At 41.1% G+C, this 21,526-nt stretch overlaps 1 protein-coding gene across 1 annotated transcript in view; it reads left to right on the forward strand.

Annotated features, from left to right (window-relative positions):
* The window catches only part of GADL1 (glutamate decarboxylase-like 1), a 230,511-nt gene that overhangs the window by 125,976 nt on the left and 83,009 nt on the right, over positions 1 to 21,526 (forward strand). The window contains exons 13-14 of the mRNA XM_006890667.1: positions 1,748 to 1,947; positions 12,818 to 12,869. Coding sequence (XP_006890729.1) covers positions 1,748 to 1,947; positions 12,818 to 12,869 — 252 coding nt within the window. The remainder of the gene's footprint in view (positions 1 to 1,747; positions 1,948 to 12,817; positions 12,870 to 21,526) is intronic.

Consider the following 21,526-nt stretch of genomic DNA (forward strand, 5'->3'; position numbering starts at 1 on the left):
GCCCAAATTTTAAATATAAGACCCCACCCCCACCCCAGGAGGTCTTGTTGATGCCAAACCAGAGACTTAAATAAAAATAACCAACCAATCCACACAGATCAAAACAAGAGCACCATCTTTCAGACTCCAGTCACTTCACCCAACTAAAAAACGGAGACAAGGGCTTTGGCATTATATGTTGTTGTTAAGTGCTACCTAGTACTAACCCTATAAATAAAAGACCTAGTGTCCTTCTGCTAAGTTCATAGAGTTTCCACAGACATGTTTAGGAAGTAGATCTCAATCCTGTCTAAATCCGTGATCTCTACCAAACATTGTCAACAACGTGTAACCATTACGGCATTACGGCACACCATCTGGTTTCATAGAAATCCAAAGTTACCTCAGCACAGAGAAAGGACAGAACAGTGCTGTACCACTTAGGAGAATGTTCATCTCAAAGACAATTAAAACCAGGCCTGAGGGCTCGAATGAATTTTCAAAGACCCCAGACCTGTACCCTGGGCTCTCGTTGGCTGAAAAGAGGCTTCCCTCCAACAAAACGCTCCAGAGCCAGTCCCCAGTCAGCACAGAGAAACAAACAAATAACCCAACAACTCACCCTTCCAAGGCCACATGAGTTTCCAAATGCCCTCAAATTAGTAAGAATAAAAATTAGACAAGATAAAACTCACGATGTGAGAAAAGATTAAAATGGGACATGATCTAGTGCTCAAGGGGCATGTTGTTTAGGAAGGGGATGCCACTCCTGCTTCCAAATCTGTCATAGTATGTTATTGTTGTTATGTGCTGTTGAGTCGCCTGCAATGCATAACGACCCTTTGTAGAGCAGCTCTGAACCTTTCCCTGTCCTGAGCCAGTCTCACTAATTCTGACACACCATCCCCCATTGTCCCAGATACTGTATCAATCCATCATATCTGGGGTCTTCCTCACCTACGCTGTCCCTCCACCCTTCTGAGCATAATGTCCTTCTCCAAGGACCAGTCTCTTCTGACCATGTGCCCAAAGTATGTGAGGCAGAGCTTCAAAATCCTAGCCTCCAAGAAGACACTTGGTTTCACACTCTCCAAGACAGACTAATTTGTTTCCTTGACAGTCCATGATATGTTCACGACTTTTCCCCAGCACTACAACTTGAAGTTGCAAATAAAACCAACAAAGAGACCTAATGCAAAAGGCTATTTGAAATGGTAACCGATGATTGATGGGGGTGAAAACTTGTTGTTCTAGTTTAGGTCTTTCATAATTTTTCCTTGAGGTTTTACCTCTGAGTTACTATCACTCCTGCCCTTTTCAGTGTGAATACAAGTTGAAAAACAGAGGTTGTGAAAGATTAGGTCTTGGTATGAAATTGTATGACGTTTGCATAATATGATAACTGCTCCTATCACCATCCATGTGGGGCCTTAGGTTGTTAGACGATTTATCGTTGTTGAGAAGTGGGCCTACCTTGATGTTATATATCGTTGCTGTAGAGTGACTTCAAATCTTCTCAATACTAAGTGAAATAGTGGAAATGGATTCCAAGACTCTCAACTCAGGACTTTCTTTGGAAACAAAATGAATAATATATGTCTCAAATTCAGTATAAATCTATCACTTCCTGATGCCAAGTAGACACCGAGTAAGATATATCCTCAACACAGTGCAGTAGATCAGACAGTTCGTGTGCATTTTCAGAATCAAGCGTGTTACAGAAATGGAGAAATTTGTAATTTTTTTTCATTTCTCTTTTCCCCACAAGGATCTTCTTAAAAAATGCTACTCTGCCAAAGCATCTTACCTCTTCCAGCAGGATAAATTCTATGACGTCAGCTATGACACAGGAGACAAGTCTATCCAATGTAGCAGAAGACCAGATGCGTTCAAGTTCTGGATGACCTGGAAGGCCTTGGGCACATTAGGCCTTGAAGAAAGAGTCAATCGTGCTCTCGCTTTATCAAGGTACCTGCCTCTGTGTGTGTGTGTGTGTGTGTACACATGCTCACACAAGTCTATGATGTTGCTATTGTTATGGACTGTTTAGTTGGAACAATAGACAGCCTCATTGAAAGAAACACTTTCAAAGTCTCTGTTATTTGTGCATTCCTACTTTCATTCAACAAACATTTCCTCGGGACTTATTAAATATTAGAAGCTATGAACACACAGTGAATGAAAAAGAAAAAAAAAGACGTGAAAGCTTAGTTTTTGCTAAGAAATTGTGTAAAGTGTATATGAGATGTTACCTTCGGCCCCTACCACCCATGTCAAGCCTTGGGTATTTATAGACAGTTTGTCTGTCTTGAGAAGCTGGTCTCGTGGCTTCAAGGATCCTAGTATAGTGAGGTATGCGTCCAGGTGAAAAGCAGATAAATGACAGGACAGGGTATGACTCCTTTTAGAAATAGGAGGCATCTAGTATTCTGGGAGCCCTTGGGAGGGTCCCTTGTTCATTTGTGGGGACAGTGGCAGAGACCTGCTAAACAAAGTGGCATTTGACTGTGACCTAATGAACAAAAAGGGAACTGAGCACCAGGCCCAAATCTCTGGATGTGCGTGAAGTCATGGGGGGCTTCAGAGACCTGCGAGCATTGAATGTGGGACTGTTATAAAGGAGTAACAGGGGAGCACTGGGTGGGTTTGCCTTGTGGGAGTGCTGGAAACAAAGCTATTGGTATCACTTTAAAAGACATTAAGGAGCTCTGAAGGCCTCTCTCAGAGGACGCAGCACTGTTGACCCCAAGGCAGCAGCTCTCTGGATATTTGAATCCACCAGTTGCTTTCCTGAAGTAAGATGGGCAATCTCTTCTTATGCTATTTACAGACTCTGAAAACTCACCAGAAGGTGAGCTGTGAGTTTGTTCTGACTCAACAGTAATGAGTTAAAAGGCATCAGAAGGGTTGGTTGTTCAAATACAGATGGCAGGCTACTTGCCTGCCACTTGAATAGAACTGTATTGATAAGCTGTGATGTATGGATGCAGAAGGGGTGACCACGCTGTGTGGGGCCAATGGTGGTGCTCTCAGCTGCTGGCCAGAACGCTAGACATTTGCGTCTACTCAGAAGAGCCTCAGAGGGAAGGTGTAGTGATCTCCTTTGGAAAAAAGAATTAGCCACTGAAAAAACCCTACACAATTCTACACTTGTACGTTGACATGACACACACGGGTCACCATGAGCAGAATGAGTCTGATAGGAGCTGGTTAATTCAGTTTGTAAATGCATTCCTTTGCAGTTGGCTGGGCTTACGATGCACAGTCTTTCCTGCTGTTTAAAATATCCAGACATTAAAATCTTCAGCAATAATAAGCTTCCTAAAAAATATCCAGAGTCTTGGCTTCTATGGAATGATCAGAAGCCTCCCGGAGGGCAATAAAAAGCTAATGACGGCAGTGTGTGATTCTCCCGAGCCCCACGGACGGTTCCTGCCTCTTTTTGTCTAACTTCTCTCAGTGTAGCCAGTAGAGGTGTGTAGACAATCTGGGTTCAAAGCCCAGCTCTGCCATCTACAAGTCATGTGACTTGGAAACGTCACTAAACCGCTCTGTACTTAAGTTTCACCCTAATGAAAAGAAGATAGCAGTAACATCCAACTTAAGCACTTACTGTGAGGATTAAACAAACCGTTATAAACACTCATCACAGTGTCCTACACATGGTACATTCTTCCCGAGTTTGGTCGTTATTGGTGTTATGTGCCTTGAGTCGACCACAACTCATGGTGAACAACAGATCTGAACCTTGTCCTGTCCCGGGCCGCTCTCATGATCTCCGAGATCCTTGAGCCCATTGATATCGTCTGTGTCAATCCATGTGGTTGAGAGTTTTCTTCTCTTTCTTGGACCCTCAACCTTTCCCAGCAGCATGTCTTTTAGTTATTATATTCTTCCCGGGCTGACTACTGCCAGCCCTAACGCTCACAATCCCTGCCTTACATGGTCTCTCCTCCTCCATTCCCTCTTCCCAATTCACTTGCTAAAATCTGAAAAGTATCTACATGAAGCTTTTGGACACTGGGGTCTATGTCGTCCTGTTGTTGAGTTGGCCGCAGTTCATGACAACCCCATGCAAAGCGGTACACTGTCCGGTCCTGGGCCAGGCCCATGATCCTTTGCTGATTAGACTGTGAGCTACAGGATTTTCATTGGCTGATTTTTCAGAGCCAGGCCTTTCTTGCTAGTCCTTCTCGGTTTGAGAGGCTCACTGAAGCCTTCACTGATGGGTCAGCACTAACTGAGTATGAGGTTCATCGGTCAGGAATTGAGCCGAGTCGCCCACATGAAAGGCAAGAATTCTACCACTGAACCATGAATCTTTTGTTCCTTTGGGAACTATGTCAGTGAGCTTAAAAAGCAAGACTAAACAGAACAAAAATCTGTTGCCCTCAAGTCGATTCCCATCGATAGCAACTCTATGGGATAGAGAGGAGCTGCCTGATGGGTTTCCGAGACTGTAAATCTTTATGGAAGCTGACTGCAGTCAGGCTGGAGGATTTGAAGCACAGAATTTGGGTTTAGCAGGTGAGTGTCTTAACCACTGCTCCACCATCACTCACTCGGGCTGTGGGGTTAGACCATTCATTGGTGATCCTCCAGGAGGTTTTTAGAGCTGTAAAATGCACAAGAAGAAATTGCCCCTTGGATTTGAACCACCTGCCTTTGGATTGATAGCACATGTTCTTAACTACTAGGTAACCTGAGTTTCCCATGAATCCATAGAATAGAAATTCCAAACAGAATCGCCTGCAGTAGAGCTGATTTCAAGTCATCATGACCCTCCATTGGGTTCCTGAGGCTATAAATCTTTATGAGAGGAGGTAGATAACTCATCTTTCTCTCAACTGAAGGTTCGAACTGTTGATCTTTTGGATAGCAGTGCAATGTGCTATACCACTAGCTTCCCTAGAATATTATACTTAGAGTGGTAGCCAAGATGTCAGTTTAGAGGCTAAGGTATGCCTGCCCCAGGTCATGTCTTCTTAATTGCTTATTATGCATCCGAGAGCTGGACAATGACGAAGGATGGCAGAAGCACTGATGCCTTTGAGTGGTGGTGCTGGAGAAGAGTCTTGAACATACTGTGGACTTTCAAGAGAGCAAACAGGTTTGTCCTGGAAATGGTGCAACCAGGCTGCTCCTGGGAGGCAAGGATTTTGCAAAGCTATCTTACATATTTTGAATATTTTGCCAGGAGAGACCAGTCCGTAGAGGATGACATCATGCTTCAAAGGGTAGAGATTCAGTGTAGGAGAAGACGACCCTGGATGAGATGGATTGACACAGGGACTCTGGAAATGGAGTCAGCTGTATCAGAGATGGTGAGATTGGCTCAGGATAGGGCAGTTTTCAGGGCTATTGTTTATGGGGTCATTAAGATTCCTAGTTTGACAGGACAGCACAGAACAAGCTGATTTGAAAGGAGAACATTAAATAACCATACAAATGGATCTCTAATTGTACAATTTCATGCTTTCCTTAAAAGAAACAAGAGATTATCACTCAACTACCAAGTATTCATACTTCCTTTGGAACAGGTGAGCGACATGCTTTTATTAAAAGAAGGGCAGAATTGCCTTTTTTAAGAAGTGGGGTGATAACTACCCTGTCATGAAAAAAATCCATCTACCATAAATATTCATAGCTATCCATTAAACTGGAAGTCCAAGAAGCTGTATTGCCTTTTGTTTTGCATTTTCTCATTCTATCCCAACGGCGTGGAACCTCTGAAATATTTCATTGCTTAAGCTGCTAAGAAATTCAACGACAGGTGTCTTGAACTAAGGCTAGGCAGAAAGATTTGATGATTGTATTTCTGTTCAATTCAGCATTCATCTCAGGCTGGAATTTAGTTTAGAGTCTAAGGATACTTTCTGATTTTTGCAGAGCAGTATCACAGGAGGATAAATGTTAACATTTCCATTCAATTCAACAAACACCTATTGTTTGTACATGTTTGTCAAGTTCCGTTGAACTGAATTAACATTTCACTGAGCATCACTGTAGACCCTGTGACCTATATTTAAATATTTGAAAAACAAACTCTCTTGTTTGATATGAGTCTTTAAAATAATTGTTCTGCCTTCAATTTCTACATGACGTCCAACAGTCTATTCCTGGGATGGGATGTGGGGCAAAGTCCTCCTGTTTTCTGACACTCGAAGCCAAACAAAAGGGCAGAGTCCTTTAGCAACGAGCAATTATAAACCTTGAGAGAGAGCTTCTAGGATGAAAAACTACTATAGTGGTGGTGGTGTTGTCTGTGTTCTGTTGAGCTGGACTCAATACTCAGTTAACCTTCCAGCAGGTTCTCAGAGGCTGTAAACCACGCAGAAGGGGACTGCTCATTTTTATTCCACAGAGCAGCTGATAGATTAAAAACCAATAGATTAAAACCATCTGCCTTCAGGAAGCTCAACTTATTACTAAGCCACCAGATCTCCCTAAATTAGTGTTTATACAGGCTTTGTTTTTAATGATTTTCTTTCTTTTCAAATTGACTTAGTTGGATTGTAAGATTGCCCTTTAGGAAACAGAAGATTCTGGGACTCCACTTACTTGAGCCTCTGACCAGTGACATGTTGGTAAATTGGCTCTAAAAAAGGGGGGGGGGGAATAAAAAAAATCCCCAAATTGTGTGCCTGCCAATTTCCCTAGTGTAAATACTCCCAGGAGGGCAAATTATAAACTAGCAACAGCATGGTTTGGAAAAGTTTCTGTTTAGCCATCCGCTTTCACCAGTCAGTACAATCTGGCTTGAGGACATTATTAACATAATCACTTTAAATTGTTAACTGATGACAGTTAGCAAAATATCATTTCCTGTCAAGCCCACTGACCCATGTTTATTCAGTAAAATAAAAAATATTTTTATCAAATAAAAATTATTCTCACCACCGGGCAGTACAACCAAGTGCTTGAGCGCTGTGCCACCTGGGCCCCTTCCCAAGTGTCTCAGGTAATAGCAAAGATGTGTTAACTGTCCCCTCGCACCCCGTGGCCCAGCACAATGAGGATGGCCCTCACCCCATAGAGACAGTGTTCCCATGTCACAGGACTTAAACGCAACTTCATTCTAAAATTCAAAGATTGAGCTTAAGGTTTAAGGATGAAATGTTGACAGACCAGTGAGTTACATCACTCTGGTTAGGATGGGTCACATCCTCCTCCCTGGAGAAATTAGAGAAGACACTTTGGAGAGGGTGCTATTCCAATTTTACAGGTTGTCAGAAATTCAGTAAGAAGTGGGGGGAAAGTCAGTGCCTAGAAGATTTCTAATATTTTTTCCAATTTTCATCTGACCCTTGTCTTCCAATCAAGGAAGGGAATTTTCTCTTAAGAAATGTTAATAAGAAGAGACCTCCTTGCTCCTTTGGGTCTTTGAAAATCAGTGCCTTGGGGAGCCCAAGGTGGCAGGTGATTATTGTGCATAATTGAAACCCCAGAGGGTTGGGGTTTAAAGCATCACATTAACAGGTGACTGCAGGTCTCTGATAGCTGCCTAGAAGAGTCAAAATGCTTCCTAAAACCAGGCCCACGTGTTACTGAGAATGTCTGCCAGGTCTTGTCTATTGACTCAGGTTAAATGGTCATTCACTGAGGGATAATTTCCGAAATGGGCCTGAAAGAGGCACGACTAACTTTCACAACAGCAAACAGCTCGAGAATCCTCACTCTGCCTTCTGTGTGTGTCTCCAGTGAACCATTTATTTATTCTCTTGACACATCATCTCCACATTCTCTCAGATGGGATTCATTTTATAGACTTGCGTGGACACTGAGGGTTTGTTGTGAACTGAATAAGAGAAGGCAAGCTGTCACTCAGTGGCATTTTAGTGTTGGTGTATTTTGGGAGTACCTCTCTCTCTAGCTCATCCCGTTGACTCAGCTGATTCATAGCTGACCCTACATTGTGTTTTGGAGGCTGTAAACAAACAGCACCGGCGGGAGGGAGGGATTCACATAGCTGATGGGTTCGAACTGCTGGAGAGGCATGGCTTCTGAATTAGCAGTGTGCCTTCTTAAAGACAGGGCCACCTGAGTTCCTGGGAGATAATCTAGAAGGCCCTCTAGGAAGGCCAACAGTTTCATTTTTATAAATGGCAATGTTCCCATCCTCATAGTTGATATAGAGCGTAGTATGTGGGTGTTCGTGACTAATCAATGACAAAAGCCTTTTGATATATTCTGACATATGCAAATGAATAGAAAACAGATGGGAGGGTAGAAATCTAGGGAATTCTGCATGGGCCTGATACCTCACAAGGCATCACAAGCCATGTGAGATGGGATAAGAACTAGGCTCAGAGAGATCCAGGGTGACACCAAGGGAATGGTGCATTGGTAAGGAGATTGGAAAGGCTATTTCTAGAAATGAACGAATGTCTTACAAAGAACACATGAAATATCATGTATTTAATTCACACAGTGAGCCGTAAATTTCCCGGAAGTTACTATTGGAAGCGTATTTGTAAACAAATTAGACTATTTGGGAATAAGATGATCATTCAGCCAGGCAACAAAATCAAGCCAGAATCTTAATATCATAAGTTTTAACCCAGGAAGAGTGGGGAAAATGATGGCTAATTTGCCTGTTTTTCTTTCCTTCTCTTTTTCTGCCAAGAATTAAGAAGATGGTGATGAGCTTTATGAAGCTATTATTGCTTTTTCAATTTACTTACCCAGCACCTTTTAGTTAATGACTGGATTCTTGGGTTTGCATTCTACCCCAACACTGAATGCACATCCTTTTTAAGGGGGGGTTGCATACAAATAATTTTTAAAATATGCTTCATCTCTAAAATGTTTGCCTATATGGAAAATCAAAATTGTGAGGAAGGCATCAACTTTGTGAATGTAGGCAGAAGTGACCCACATAGTATTTCAGACTTACCACCAGTAACTCGTTTCATTTAACCTTATTTAAGGAAACTTAGAGAAGAAACACTTATAAACTGGCATTTCTGAAGCTCTGCTATGTGGGACACTGAACTTGTAGAAGATATTTATTATTAGACGTTCTTTGAACAAACTGCATCATTGTTAACTATGCTTAAGAAGTGTCACCTTATTATATTATCATTTCTTGGGAATTTGCAGTGCCCATTTGTACATTAAAACTCCCAAAAACATGTTGTTGTTGTTGTTGTAGGTATGTTCCATCAAGTAACCTGCAACTCATGGTGACCTTATGCACATTAGCTCTGAAACCTGCCCTGTCCTGAGCCAACATCATTGTCTCTGACACACCTAATCCCATTTCTCCAGTCACTGAGACAGTTCATCTCATCCTGGGTCTTCCTCTCCTGCACTGTCCCTCCGCCCTTCCAAACATGATGTCCTTCTCCAAGGACTGGTCCCTCCTGGCCATGTGCCCAAAATATGTGACATGAAGTCTCAAAAGCCTTGCTTCTATGGAGCAGTCTGGTTTCACCCTCTCCAGGACAGACCTGTTTGTTCTTCTGGCAGTCTATGGTATATTCAACACTCCTCTCCAGCACCACAGCTCAGAGGCATAGATCCTTTTTCTAAGATCGTTATTGTCCAGCTCTCAGATATATAGCAAGTAATTGTGAAGTCTATGGCCTTGATCATGCACACCTTAGTCTCCAGAATCACATCATTGCTCTTCAGTACTCTAGAGAGGTCCTTGACAGCAGACTTTCCTTTTTACTTTAACTAAAAACCTCTGTTGACTATCCACCCAACTATTCTCCTTCTCTCCTTGCCAAAACAACTTTGATTTCATTTAGGTATCAAGTTCCAACTGGAACCAGTGGTCTAAGCCAATTGCCCTTGCCAAAAGTGGGTTTAGCGGTGGCAGGTGACTTAAGTTAGTAGGATTCAGAAAGAACTCTGAAAGCTTCTAAAAGAAAACATTCTTTGCTACACAGAATTTCTTGCGTGAGAAGCTACTTTTGTTACACCTCCTTTTCTTTCTGGGCTGTTGTGTTGGCATGTGACATGTGGGCTATGACATTTATACTGTGAAGGAGATATCTCATATTTGAGCATTGCAGACTGAAGTGTTGGCAAATACTTGGGTCTTGATAACATCATTGAGCTAGCTAGTCACCCCAATAAATGGCCCAATTATTTTAGTATAAAAAAACCCCTCTAGATGATATGTTCATTGTTACTCAAATGTATTTAATCATTGAGCCCTATTTATGTAGAAAACCTGTCCCTGTGGTATGCAGTCGGGCAAGCTTGGGGCTCTTGTGGAAATGTTGTTGTTGTTTTATGATGGAAACATCCCCTTTTTGAGCAGTCATTCCTACCATCCACGTAGTGGGTTTCACTGTACTTCCTAGGTTCTCAGAGTGACTTCAATGGGCACCTTGGCCCAACAGAGATTCTAGCCTCACATAATGAGCAAAAAAGCAGATTTTTAACTCAAATAGTTGAGCTGTTTTAGAAAGCTAGGGGCAGCTTTTGTTATTTTTACAGAAGTATTTTAAACCATGAGTATAGGAAGTACCTGTAAGTTTTATCCAGTCACACTGTTAGGGAAAGATCTTACCCACCTAGCCATGAGGACACTAAGTAAGGCAAGCTCGAGGAGGTCAAGGAATGTGCCGAGGGCCCCAAAGGTCCACAGTTCGACTCTTCTAACTGGAGATGCAAAGCTGGACCCCTGTCAACTGTTGTTGCTGAGCTGACAGAACGGCTCAGAGCGGGTGAAGGTCCCGGCCGTGGTACCTCAGGGAGGAGGCTGGGCCTGCGGGGGAAACTGTGGCGTCTGTTTTGAGTTAACGAATCACTGAAAAAGGAAGAAAAGCTTCATTCTCGACACTTTCCCTGCACCAGTAGAGACTGCGTATCTATTTGGCTGTATTGCCCTCTTTTATGTGTTTTCTTTCCTTAAGTTTCCTTTCAAACATTACACAACACACTGGAGCCATGAAAATTTACACAGAGATATGAAAGAGCATTAGTAAGCTCTCCCCCCATTCCCACAGCATCCTCTTTCTCCTTCCCCCAGGTGAACATTAACAATTTATTATGCATCCTTCCATGCCGTATTCTGCGCGCAGGTACACGTGTGGATGGGATTCATTTTGCTTGCTTTCCTACATTTCTTTGAAACCAGAATTATATTACCAGATTTCCGAGCACTTTGCTTTTGTCTCTTAATAATACATAATGAGAAGTCCTATCATTCAGTACAGGTAGATATTTTCTTTTTAATAACTGCAGCATAGAATATGATATTGCTATACTTCATTTTATTTTACCGTTCACCCTTTTCTGAATATTAATCTTATTTCTAGTTACTTTATATTATATACACAAACATGTAAGCATAAAAGCAACAAGCTGTAATTAACCACAGCTTTGCCCAAGTCTATATTTTCCCTAAGGGGTCCTGGTGGTGTGAGGCATTACTTGTTGGGCAGATGACTGAAAGGTCAGTGGTTTGAGTCTACTAGCTGTTCCAAACCTACCAGCCACTCTGTGGGAGAAAGAAGAGGCATTGTCCTCCTGTAAGGGGGACAGTGGTGTTGTCATTGTTGTTATCTGATTGTTTTGGAACTGACTCATAGCTGACTCTCCAATGGGTTTTTCAGAAGCAATATATAGCACAGTAGGAGATTGCCCATCTTTCTTCCATGGAGCAGCTGGTGGATTCGAACCATGTACCTTTAGGTTGGCAGTGCAGCTCCTTGCCATTAAACCACCCAAAGCCCCATCTATAAAGGCACCACCTTGGAAAGCCAGGGAGGGGAGCCATGACCAGGGCTTGAAAACAATGGGGTTTTGTTTGGTTTGGAGGGTTTTTTAATTTGTTTGTATGGCTCTCTATGTTTTCTTCTTTCTAAGCCACATCGCTGCATCAGAACCAACAGTTTTATAACACCTTTATTAAAATAATAACAATTCTCTTTTTTAAAGATTTTTTTATTTTATTTTTTTAATTAATTTTAATGAAAACGTACAGAGACTTTGGATTTCCAATCATTCATTGTTGCACTTTTCTCCCTGCCCACCCCCCCTCCAGTTTGCTCTTCTCTTTGAAAAGTAAAAGAAAAACTCTTTCATGGTTATACAATTTCTCCCCCCAAGTCCACTCCACTACGCAGCCTTCATTCTGGACTCCTTTCATGACAATAATACCTAATCACACATCCCTTTTAAACAGTTCTCTCCCTCATCTGTTTCAATGCAGTATACATTATTTATCCCATCTTTCTCAGTCTGCCCCCCCACCTCGATGTCAGTCCTGTTTTACAACAGTGACATTATGCAGTATTTGTCCTTTTGTGACTGAGATATTTCACTCAGCGTAATGTCCTCCAAGGTCACCATTTTGTATAATATTGCATGAGTTCCTTGTTTTTCAATGCAGCATAGTATTCCATTGTATGAATATGCCACAGCTTCTGTATCCATTCGTTTGTTGATGGGACACTTGGGTTGTTTCCAATTATTTGCTATTGTGAACAAAGCTGCAATAAACATGAGTGTAAAAATAATAAAAATACTCCTATGAAAAGAGAAGGTTTACACATAGACTCAGCCAATCTTGCGATGTTAATTGGGAGGGGAAGTAAACAAGAGGGGAGAAAAAGGTTATAAAGAAATAAATTAGGTAAAGGGGAAAGAGACACACAAAAAGAGGTTTAAGAAACATTGCAACTAATCTATTACAATTAACATTGTAAACCAAAATGTCTAAGAACGATTGAATGAAAAACCAATGTGATTGGTAAACTTTCACTCATAAAAAGAAAGTAAATAATCAAATGAGAAATGACACTACTGCTGCGTGTCAGCCGAATCCCTGGACTTTGAGATTGTACGTTCCACATTTCATTGTGGCTTTCCATTTTAGGTACCTAGTGGACAAGATCAAGAAGAGGGATGGATTCAAGCTGCTGATGGAAGTGAGTGAGCGGGGAATTGTGGGAATCATGGTGGTGTCAGGCACCAGGGAGGAAGGGGACAATTTTCTAATCTGCTATATTTCGTTGTTTTTTTATGTTGCAGACTTAGAAACAAGTCATTAACTTAATTCAGAGTCCATTATGCTAATTTACTCTATTAGTGAGCCTTCTCCTCTGTTGAATTCACTGAGAACACACTTGCCTTTAAGTACTGAACATTAAAATGCTCAATAATAATTACCAAGGCTGGTATTGAATAAGTGATGACCTCTGTCTTGATATATAAATTACAAAATGATTGTACAGCAAATATTCCTCTGTGCTATAGTGGTGCCCACATGTGAAAAATCAATTAAGTGAATGTACAACAATAGATAAAATGTTCTCTTTTTATAATAAAAGAAAGAGAGAGTATTAACTTTGGAGCAATGGGGAAGGTATTTTGTTGTTGATAGTATTGGATCCTTTACCATTAGAAGAAATAAGATGTGCAAATGTGCACAATATTCTGTTTTTCCCCCAACACGTATGACTAAAATACAAAGACTACAGTATAATTCTGATTTTTAAGAAATATTAAGTGGATGACCTTAGTTATTTTTTAGCATGCACTTTGTTGTTGTTGTTATTGTGTACTGTCAAGTCAGAACTGACACATAGCTGACCCTCCAGTAGGGTTTCAGAGGCAGTTAATCGCACGGGGAGGAGATTGCCCAGCCTTCTCCTGTGGAGCAGTTGGTGGCCTCGAACCGCGTGCCTTCAGGATTGTAGAGTACCTTCTTGCCACTAGGCCACCAGAGCATGCACTTTAGAACATCTTTAACTCTGATGCAAGAATCATCAGAGTTTGTAGGCCAGGAAGCTGTACTGTATACAAAGCAATCAAACCCATCATTGGATTTACTTATTCAACAAGATTTGCTGAGCCATTACTATGTGCAAGGGACAGTTCTTGGAAACTAGAGATATAAGTCAGGGAAGCACCTAATGGCATGTTTCTACTGTTCAAACAAAACAAAAAATAGGCAATAAACAAGCAGTTAGGTATAGAGGAAACTTTCAAATCATGAAATGGTGTAGAGGGAGGGGAGACAGAAACAACAAAAATGACAGCAGATTAATGGGCGGTAATTGAGTACACAGAGGAATAATCAGAAAATTGCAGATGTAGCAAGGACTATTAGAGAAACTCTCTTGACCTTGCATCTTTTTTTAAATTTTATTTTTCCTTTTTTTTATTGATTTTAACTGAAAGTTTACAGAGACTTTGGATTTCCATTCATTTATTGTTGCACTTTTATCCCTGCCCACCCCTCCCCTCCCAAATTAGCTTTTCTCTTTGAAAAGGAAAAGAAAAGGTTCTTTCATTGTTATTAAAACCCTCCCCCTCAAGTCCACGCCACTGTGCAGCCTTTGTTCTGAATTCCTGTCATAACAATAATATCTAATCATATATCCCTTTTAAATCGGTTTCGATGCCTAATAACCTCACACGTCGACATATGCCCTGTAGGACCTTCAAAGGCTGGTGTTCCAGATATAGAACATCAGGTTGTTTTTCTGAGGTGTCTTTGGGTCGATAGACTTGATCCACCAACCTTATGTTAACAACTGAGTATGTGAATCATTTGAGAGGAGAAGGCCTGAGCATGGAAGAGGGAGATGGCTTACATGGTTTGAGTGATATGATCCAGTCTGAGGTTATCCTTAAGCTGAGACTTGGAAAATAGCAAACAGCCAGGCAAGCAGAGGTGTGAAACGAAAGAATTCTAGGAAGAATCAATAAGCACACAGAGGCTTAAAGCTGAAAGAGTTTTATGGGTTTAAGGAACAAAAGAAAGTGCCTTAAACCACAGTTGCAGAGGTGAGCAGGGATCTTGTGAAGGGAGTTAGATCAACATAAGGCCTTTGACCTGTCCAGTGAGTTTAGTCAGTGTGCTATGGACCACAGCGTCAGAATTCAGGTAGGGAGTTGAGCGGCTAGGCCAGAGGTCGTACTTCTCTGCCAATTCTAATCCAGAGGCTTCTCAGGATAAAGATGGAAAATAACAACAACAACAACATGATTCACAGCCTCAAAAACCCAATGGAGAGTCAGCTATGAGTTGGTTCAGACTCAATGGCATTGAGTTAGAGTTGGCACTGGAGAAGTTTTGAGCAGAAAGGGGCATGGCTTCCCTTTTGAAAGACTACACTTGATGCTCTAAGGAGAGAAGAATGCATTTTTGAAGTGGGGACCAAGGAAAGGAAGAGAACATGGTAGGACTTTTGGAATGGTCCAGTTGGTACGTGGTGATGGGACTTCAGCAAACATGCAGAACCTGACGTACAGAGTCCTAGCTTCGCCTTCCACCACTGCTCAGCCAGGATGCGTCAGATTCCAGAGCGCCTGGAAGCCAGGAACATAAGGAGCTTGCGAAGATAGCAGAAGCATCCATATTTAAATGACTTCCTGGCCACAGCACAAAGGAGAAAGAAGACAAATGCAGAACGTGGGCATTTTGCACGAGGCTGACCTGGTTTCTTCAGCAGGTGAAGAAAACCAGAGGGGAGAGAGGTGATTATCTCTGTAGGCTTGAAGAGACTGGAGAGGCGTACCAACCAAGTGCAACATATGGGCCTTGTTGGGATCCTAATTTGAGCAAACCATCTGTAAAAAGTCATTTTGAAGTAGTTGGAGAATTTCAAATAGGATCTCATTGTAGTCAATAATTTTCCTTGGCTCCATCGTGGCATTATGACTATGCCAGAAACTGGCCAGGCGGCTTTAGGAATGCATACACTTAGACTAGCAGGTAGAGGAACAACAACAGGCTTATGATTGCTCTGCATTTGAGTTGCTTACTTGCTTCTCTTTGGCTATGGAAGCTGTAGAAAATTCTATAAACCTTGGAATAGTTTTCTGTTACAACTGAGAGAAAGTTTACCTCCTGAGTTGATTAAAAAATTATCCTTACCTTACCACTCTTGAAAAGCAGTTTGTATTATATCTTTTGTTAAAGTAAAGGTTTAACAAAAGGGAGAGAGGAACTTCCCACAATCATCTTCCCTTATTGGTATTGTTAGCTCTGACTGGATGAACAGACATTGCCCAGCCCTGTTCCTTCTTTAAATTCCTTGGTTTTGCTCCAATCTGTTGTTATAGCCACTAAGCATTGTGCGTGTCTTCTGAACTGAGGAACTAATCTTCAAACACGGTAACAGGCAATATTAATTTGTGATTCTTACATCTGTCCCTCCCACCCCCCACTGGCTAGCTTTCAGAAGATATTTCTTCTAGACTGTCCTAATCTAGAAGCTGTACTGAAAACCTGTCTGCCATGAGGGGCCTTGACTGGCATTTGAAATAATCGTAGCATAATTTTGAGCATCAGAGCAACAAACCAGACACCACAGTACGACAAACGTTATCTTTAGAGAATTTAAAATACTCACCTACTTGTAATGAAACTTAAGGTGGGTTCTAGTCATTAGCTCACCTCCTGCCCATAAATACTTTAGAAACTGCTTCCTAACGGATACCAGCTACTTTTTATTTTCAACAATTTTTACATTTGATCTGCTTTTGCCTCTTTGCTCCATATTCTGTTGGCAGGCATAGAGTAGAATAAGACCCTGAATTTCAGATATGATACTTCTCAAGTTGATTCGTTTCTTCTTGCAAACCAATGCCTTCTTTTGATTGGCTGACGGACAGTGCGTTGTATACTGGTACAGCTGACCCAAAGGAGGGCAGTTTGAATCTAAAAGTCACTTCCTAGAAAATAGAGGACAGTCCTTTTCTGCAATGACAGGGAACCCCAGAAACCTAACGGAGGCTCGCAATGAGTTGAAACCAGCTCAACAGGAGCGAGTTTGATTGAATTGACTAAACATTACCTTATTGGAACTCTGGTGGCCTAGTGATAAAAAGCTACGCTGCAATCCTGAAGGTGGACGGTTCAAATCCATCAGTTGCTCTGCAGGAGAAGGATGGGCAGTCTCCTCCCGTGCCCTTTACTGCCTCTGAAAACCTGCTGGAGGGTCAGCTTTGGGTTGACTCCAACTCAACAGTACACAACAATAACAATGCACACCTACATAAAAGACAGCCAAGATTTAGTTGGATTCTAGGCATGTGAAATGAAGATTTTCTGCCTAGGGAAAAAAACCAAAAAGTTGCTGCTTACAGATTTAGGTACCTCTATGTCTATTGAAAGCTGAATTACCTTTTTTGGCAGAGAGCAGTGAGAGTGTTAAGTGGAACAGTGAAAACAGTAAATGAATGCAGCAAAACATTACTTGAATATCTTTTTGAGAAAGGAGAGAAGGCAATGCACATCTTCTTGAAGATGATTGAAAGTTATCATTTCAAATGAACTCTGCATTATTCATAGGCCCCTGAAAATCCTATCTCTGTTTTTCTAAGTTGGATCTAAGATCTAATAGATGTTTTCCTAGAGGTATATTCATTCTTATACTATCACCCACATATTTTATTTTGATCTCTTGGGAGAGTCCTAATTATTCAACTTTTGGTTTTTCTCTTCCTGAGTTCTACATTAGGAAGAGTTATGAAGGCTTCCTAGACTTTTAGAATTTTAAAGGATTTTTCAAGGGCATATAGTCAAACTTCTGCCAATGCAGTAAATTTATCTTCACAGGACTTCTCATAGGATCAGCTTGTACTAAATTCTCTGTGTCAGAGAATTCACTAGTCCATTTCTCTTCTAGGTAATTCCAATTGTTCATATGCTAAAAGCTATTGAACCTTATTATTAGTATGCATCAAATACAGTGTAATTTCTCTTCCATCGTTACCAGACTATGTAGTTTTACATGATTGCTACATCCTCCTAATTGGTAAATGTAGTGCACTTTCTTCCTTATCTTGTTGGATTTCTGCAGCATTTTATGCTGTTTTTCACTGTCATTCTTGAAAGGTTCTCCTGCCCTGCCTTCTTTAACTCTCTTCTGGGTTTTCTAACGTGTCCATTTGACTTTTATTCTCAGTCTCTGTGTAAGGCTCTTTGTCCTGCTGTCCCTTAAAATGTTCTCAATCCTTCTTATATTTTGGTCCCTTTATTCCACCCACATGAAGAGTCTTGCTACCAATAGTTTAAATATGTAATTTCATCCTTAACTTGCCTCTTAAACTCTAACCCACAACTACACAAGTCAAGTCCATTTCAATTCTTAGTGACCCCCTATCACATTTCCTTATGGGAAGAGACTGGTCATTTTTCTCCTGTGGATTGGCTTCTGGGTTCAAGCCACTGACCTCTTGGTTAGTGCTCCATGCCACACGAGAGCTCCTTTAATTTTAGTCCTTTCTGTATTGGTCTGTCCCCATATTTTCACCTCCACTCCTACATGCACCTCAAATTCACATTCTTCCGTTCACATTCTTGCTTTGGTCATTAGGATTATGATGTTTCCCATCAAAACTCTTAACGTTGCCTTCACTGTATACCTTTCTATTTCTCAAAATGTACTCTAGGTGCTTCCTCTTCTCCATCTTCAAAGACTTTATTCAGGCATCCATCATTCAGGTGAGCTCTCTCTTAACTGGTCTTCTGCGTCCTGCCTTAGACCTTCCATCTCTTCCTCCATGCTATGGCCACCATGGTCTTTCTAAAAGAAAAAGTTTCCTAGATTGGCACGCTCCAGGGGCCCCACATTTCCTGTAAGATGAAGCCCAAACTTGACCATCTGACACACGAGGGAGTCCTGTGTGAACTGGCTCTCACCTGCATTTTCCCGTAAGCCCTCGCCTCCAAGCATCCTGGCCTCTCTTACTCATCTTGAACATTTGTCTTTCCTATGTGAACTCTTCTTTTTGTCAGTATTTCTTGCATTATAATAAACAGCTTTTTCATATTTTTTATTCCATGTTAGTTTAAATAACTGTATCCAATTCCACTGCTAATCTCACTGGTGCCAGTATATCAAAACCTATCATCATCAGTTGAATCAAATGCATAGGAACCTTTCACAGAACTTCCCCATAGGGTTTCGAAGACTGTAATCTTTAAGGAAGCAGATTGCCGCAATGTTATCCCATGGAGCAGCTGGTAAACTTGAACTGCTAAACTCTAAGGTAGTATATGTACTCCTAAGCACTGCCACTGGGGATGCCCAGTGTGTTATTGTTGGATGCCATCGAGATGACAGCAACTCCCAGCAACCCTGTGAACAGCAGACCTGAACCTTGCCGCATCCTGTGTCATCCTTACAATCTCCACCATGCGTGGCCCACTGATAGTTTTTCCTGTAAAAGATCTTATTCTCCTTTGCCAACTCTCTATTTTTCCAAATATACTGTCTTTTTCCAAGGACAGGTAACATACCCTAAGTACCCTAAGTCTCACTACCCTAGCCTCCAAGTTTGCTTATTCTTTTAGCCTGTGGTATTTCTCAATAGTCTTGTCAACACCACAACTCAAAAGCTCCGTTCTTCTTCTGTCTTCCTTACTCATTGTTTTGTTCAGTTTCCACATGCAAACAAAGCGATGGAAAATAGCACAGTTGGATCAGGAGCACGTTGGTCTTTAAACTGGTACTTCAGAAGGTCAGAGACTACAGACCTTAATATGGATTAGAACTCAACATCAAGCAAAAATCTCCACAACTGAATCAATAGGCAACGTCATAGTAGACAGAGCAAAGATTGTCACTGTCAATGAGTTTCTTTTACTAAGATCTACAATCGACACTCATGGGAGCAACGGTCCAAAAAAATCAAAACAATTATTGCCTTGGGAAAATCTGCTGTAAAGAACCTCTCTGAATGATTTCATGACCCTTTTAGGGACAAGGGGAAGCAAACGCACTGCCTTTGAGTTCATTCCAACTCATAGTGACCCCATGTGTCACAGAATAGAATTGAATTTCATAGGGTTTTCTTGTCTATAAGTCTAAAGAATAGGCAATTCTGCTAATGAAATTGAATATTTTGATTTCTCTGCTTTGGGTAGAGTGGAATTTTCACTGATTCCTTTCAAATATGTCGCTCAGAAATCTATATAATGACCACAACTTGTTGATAGGTGCCTTCGAGTCCACCGCAGCATGTAGTGAGTCCATGAACTAGAATTCTAAATTTTGTTCTACCCTGTACCATCCTCATCATCTCTGAGACGCTTGAGCCCAATATTACAGTCACTGTGAAAGTCCATTTTTTTGAGGGTCTTCCTTTCTTTCACCACCTTCCACTTTCCTAGGATGATGTCCTTCCTACTTTAGAAGCGCTGGCAGTGCGTTGCAAATGATTAAAACCAGTGCGCTTATAGCCATTGAATTTCCCCCTTGACAATTCTCCCCCATTCTATCCTTACTTGATTTGACTCTGTATGCTAGACTCTGCATTTATACTTATTAAAATGCATAGCACCACCATTTTAAATATCATTCTTATCCGATAACTCTATAAACAATAGACATGAATTTCTTTTGTCATGACTCAGTTTGACAGAATGTGACCTACTACCATTTGCTGATGACTGATTTCTTTCCCAAGTGGTTTTCTATCATTTGTTTGGTAATCTTTTCTAGAATTAAATCAAAGCACCTGCTTTAATTCTCAGCATAGATCTTTTTTTTTTTTTAATGCTTGAAAGCCAGAAGAAACTATTTCCAGCTTTTCTTCAATGGTATTTCATTATTTATTCATAAATTCTTAAATATTATGACAATGCTTTTACTACTACAGATAGTTTTGTACCTTTATTATCTGTCTGGCCTGGGCATTAGAGATAGATAGATAGATAGATAGATAGATAGATAGATAGATAGATAGAGACATAGAGACAGAGACATAGGGACATAGAGACATAGAGATAGATATAGACATTTCCCCCCAACAGAATTGATGTTTAGACAACATAGGCTGAGGGTGTTAAGATACCATGATCTCAGGACATCTTTCATACATATAGATTTAAAAGTTAAGTGGCAATGTGAGGTATTCTATTCTGTAGTGACTTATTAGTGCTTTGAAGCCTTTTGAAGAAGCACATTACTTAAAATATAACCCACAGCAGCAACGAGACAAGAAAAACTCAGCTAGGTTTTTTTGTGAACATTCAAAGGGTTGTATTTATAATTCTTTACAAACATCCCACCAAATAAAACATCAACTTCCTTCCTCCAAAGTGAGCTTCCTGTGTTTTCAAATGCTACAGCACTGAAGTCATGACATCTGAAAAGAAAGTGTTTGTGTGGAAGGAATCACATATACTTCACTTTCAAAATATCTAAATAACCACTCAGTAAAGTGCAACCCAAGTGCTACGTAGAGACTCGGATGCTGGAACTTCATCTCCCTGACTTCAGGAGGCCTTGGAGAGATACATCATCCTGGGAAAGGTAGAAGGCGAGTAAAGAAGAGGAAGACTTTCCACAGATGCACCGACACAGTGAGTGTCACGATGGGTTGAGCAGGACAGAGATCGTGACAATGGGGCAGGTCAGGACAGGGCAAGGTCAAGTTCTGTTGTTCACAGGATTCCTGAGTCGGAGTCCACTCAATGGCACCTAACAACAGCAAAGGAAGTGAGTTTAAAAGATTATCCAAAAGGTGTAGGTTCTTCACTTGTAAACGGCAAAGCTTCTAAGAACCAATAAAGCTATTGAAAAAAACAAACATACAAAACCCCCAAACAACCCACACATGTATA

This window comes from Elephantulus edwardii, unplaced genomic scaffold (genome assembly GCF_000299155.1).
Source record: "Elephantulus edwardii isolate Elephantulus edwardi_28Jun2011 unplaced genomic scaffold, EleEdw1.0 scaffold00091, whole genome shotgun sequence".
Classification (NCBI taxonomy): domain Eukaryota; kingdom Metazoa; phylum Chordata; class Mammalia; order Macroscelidea; family Macroscelididae; genus Elephantulus; species Elephantulus edwardii.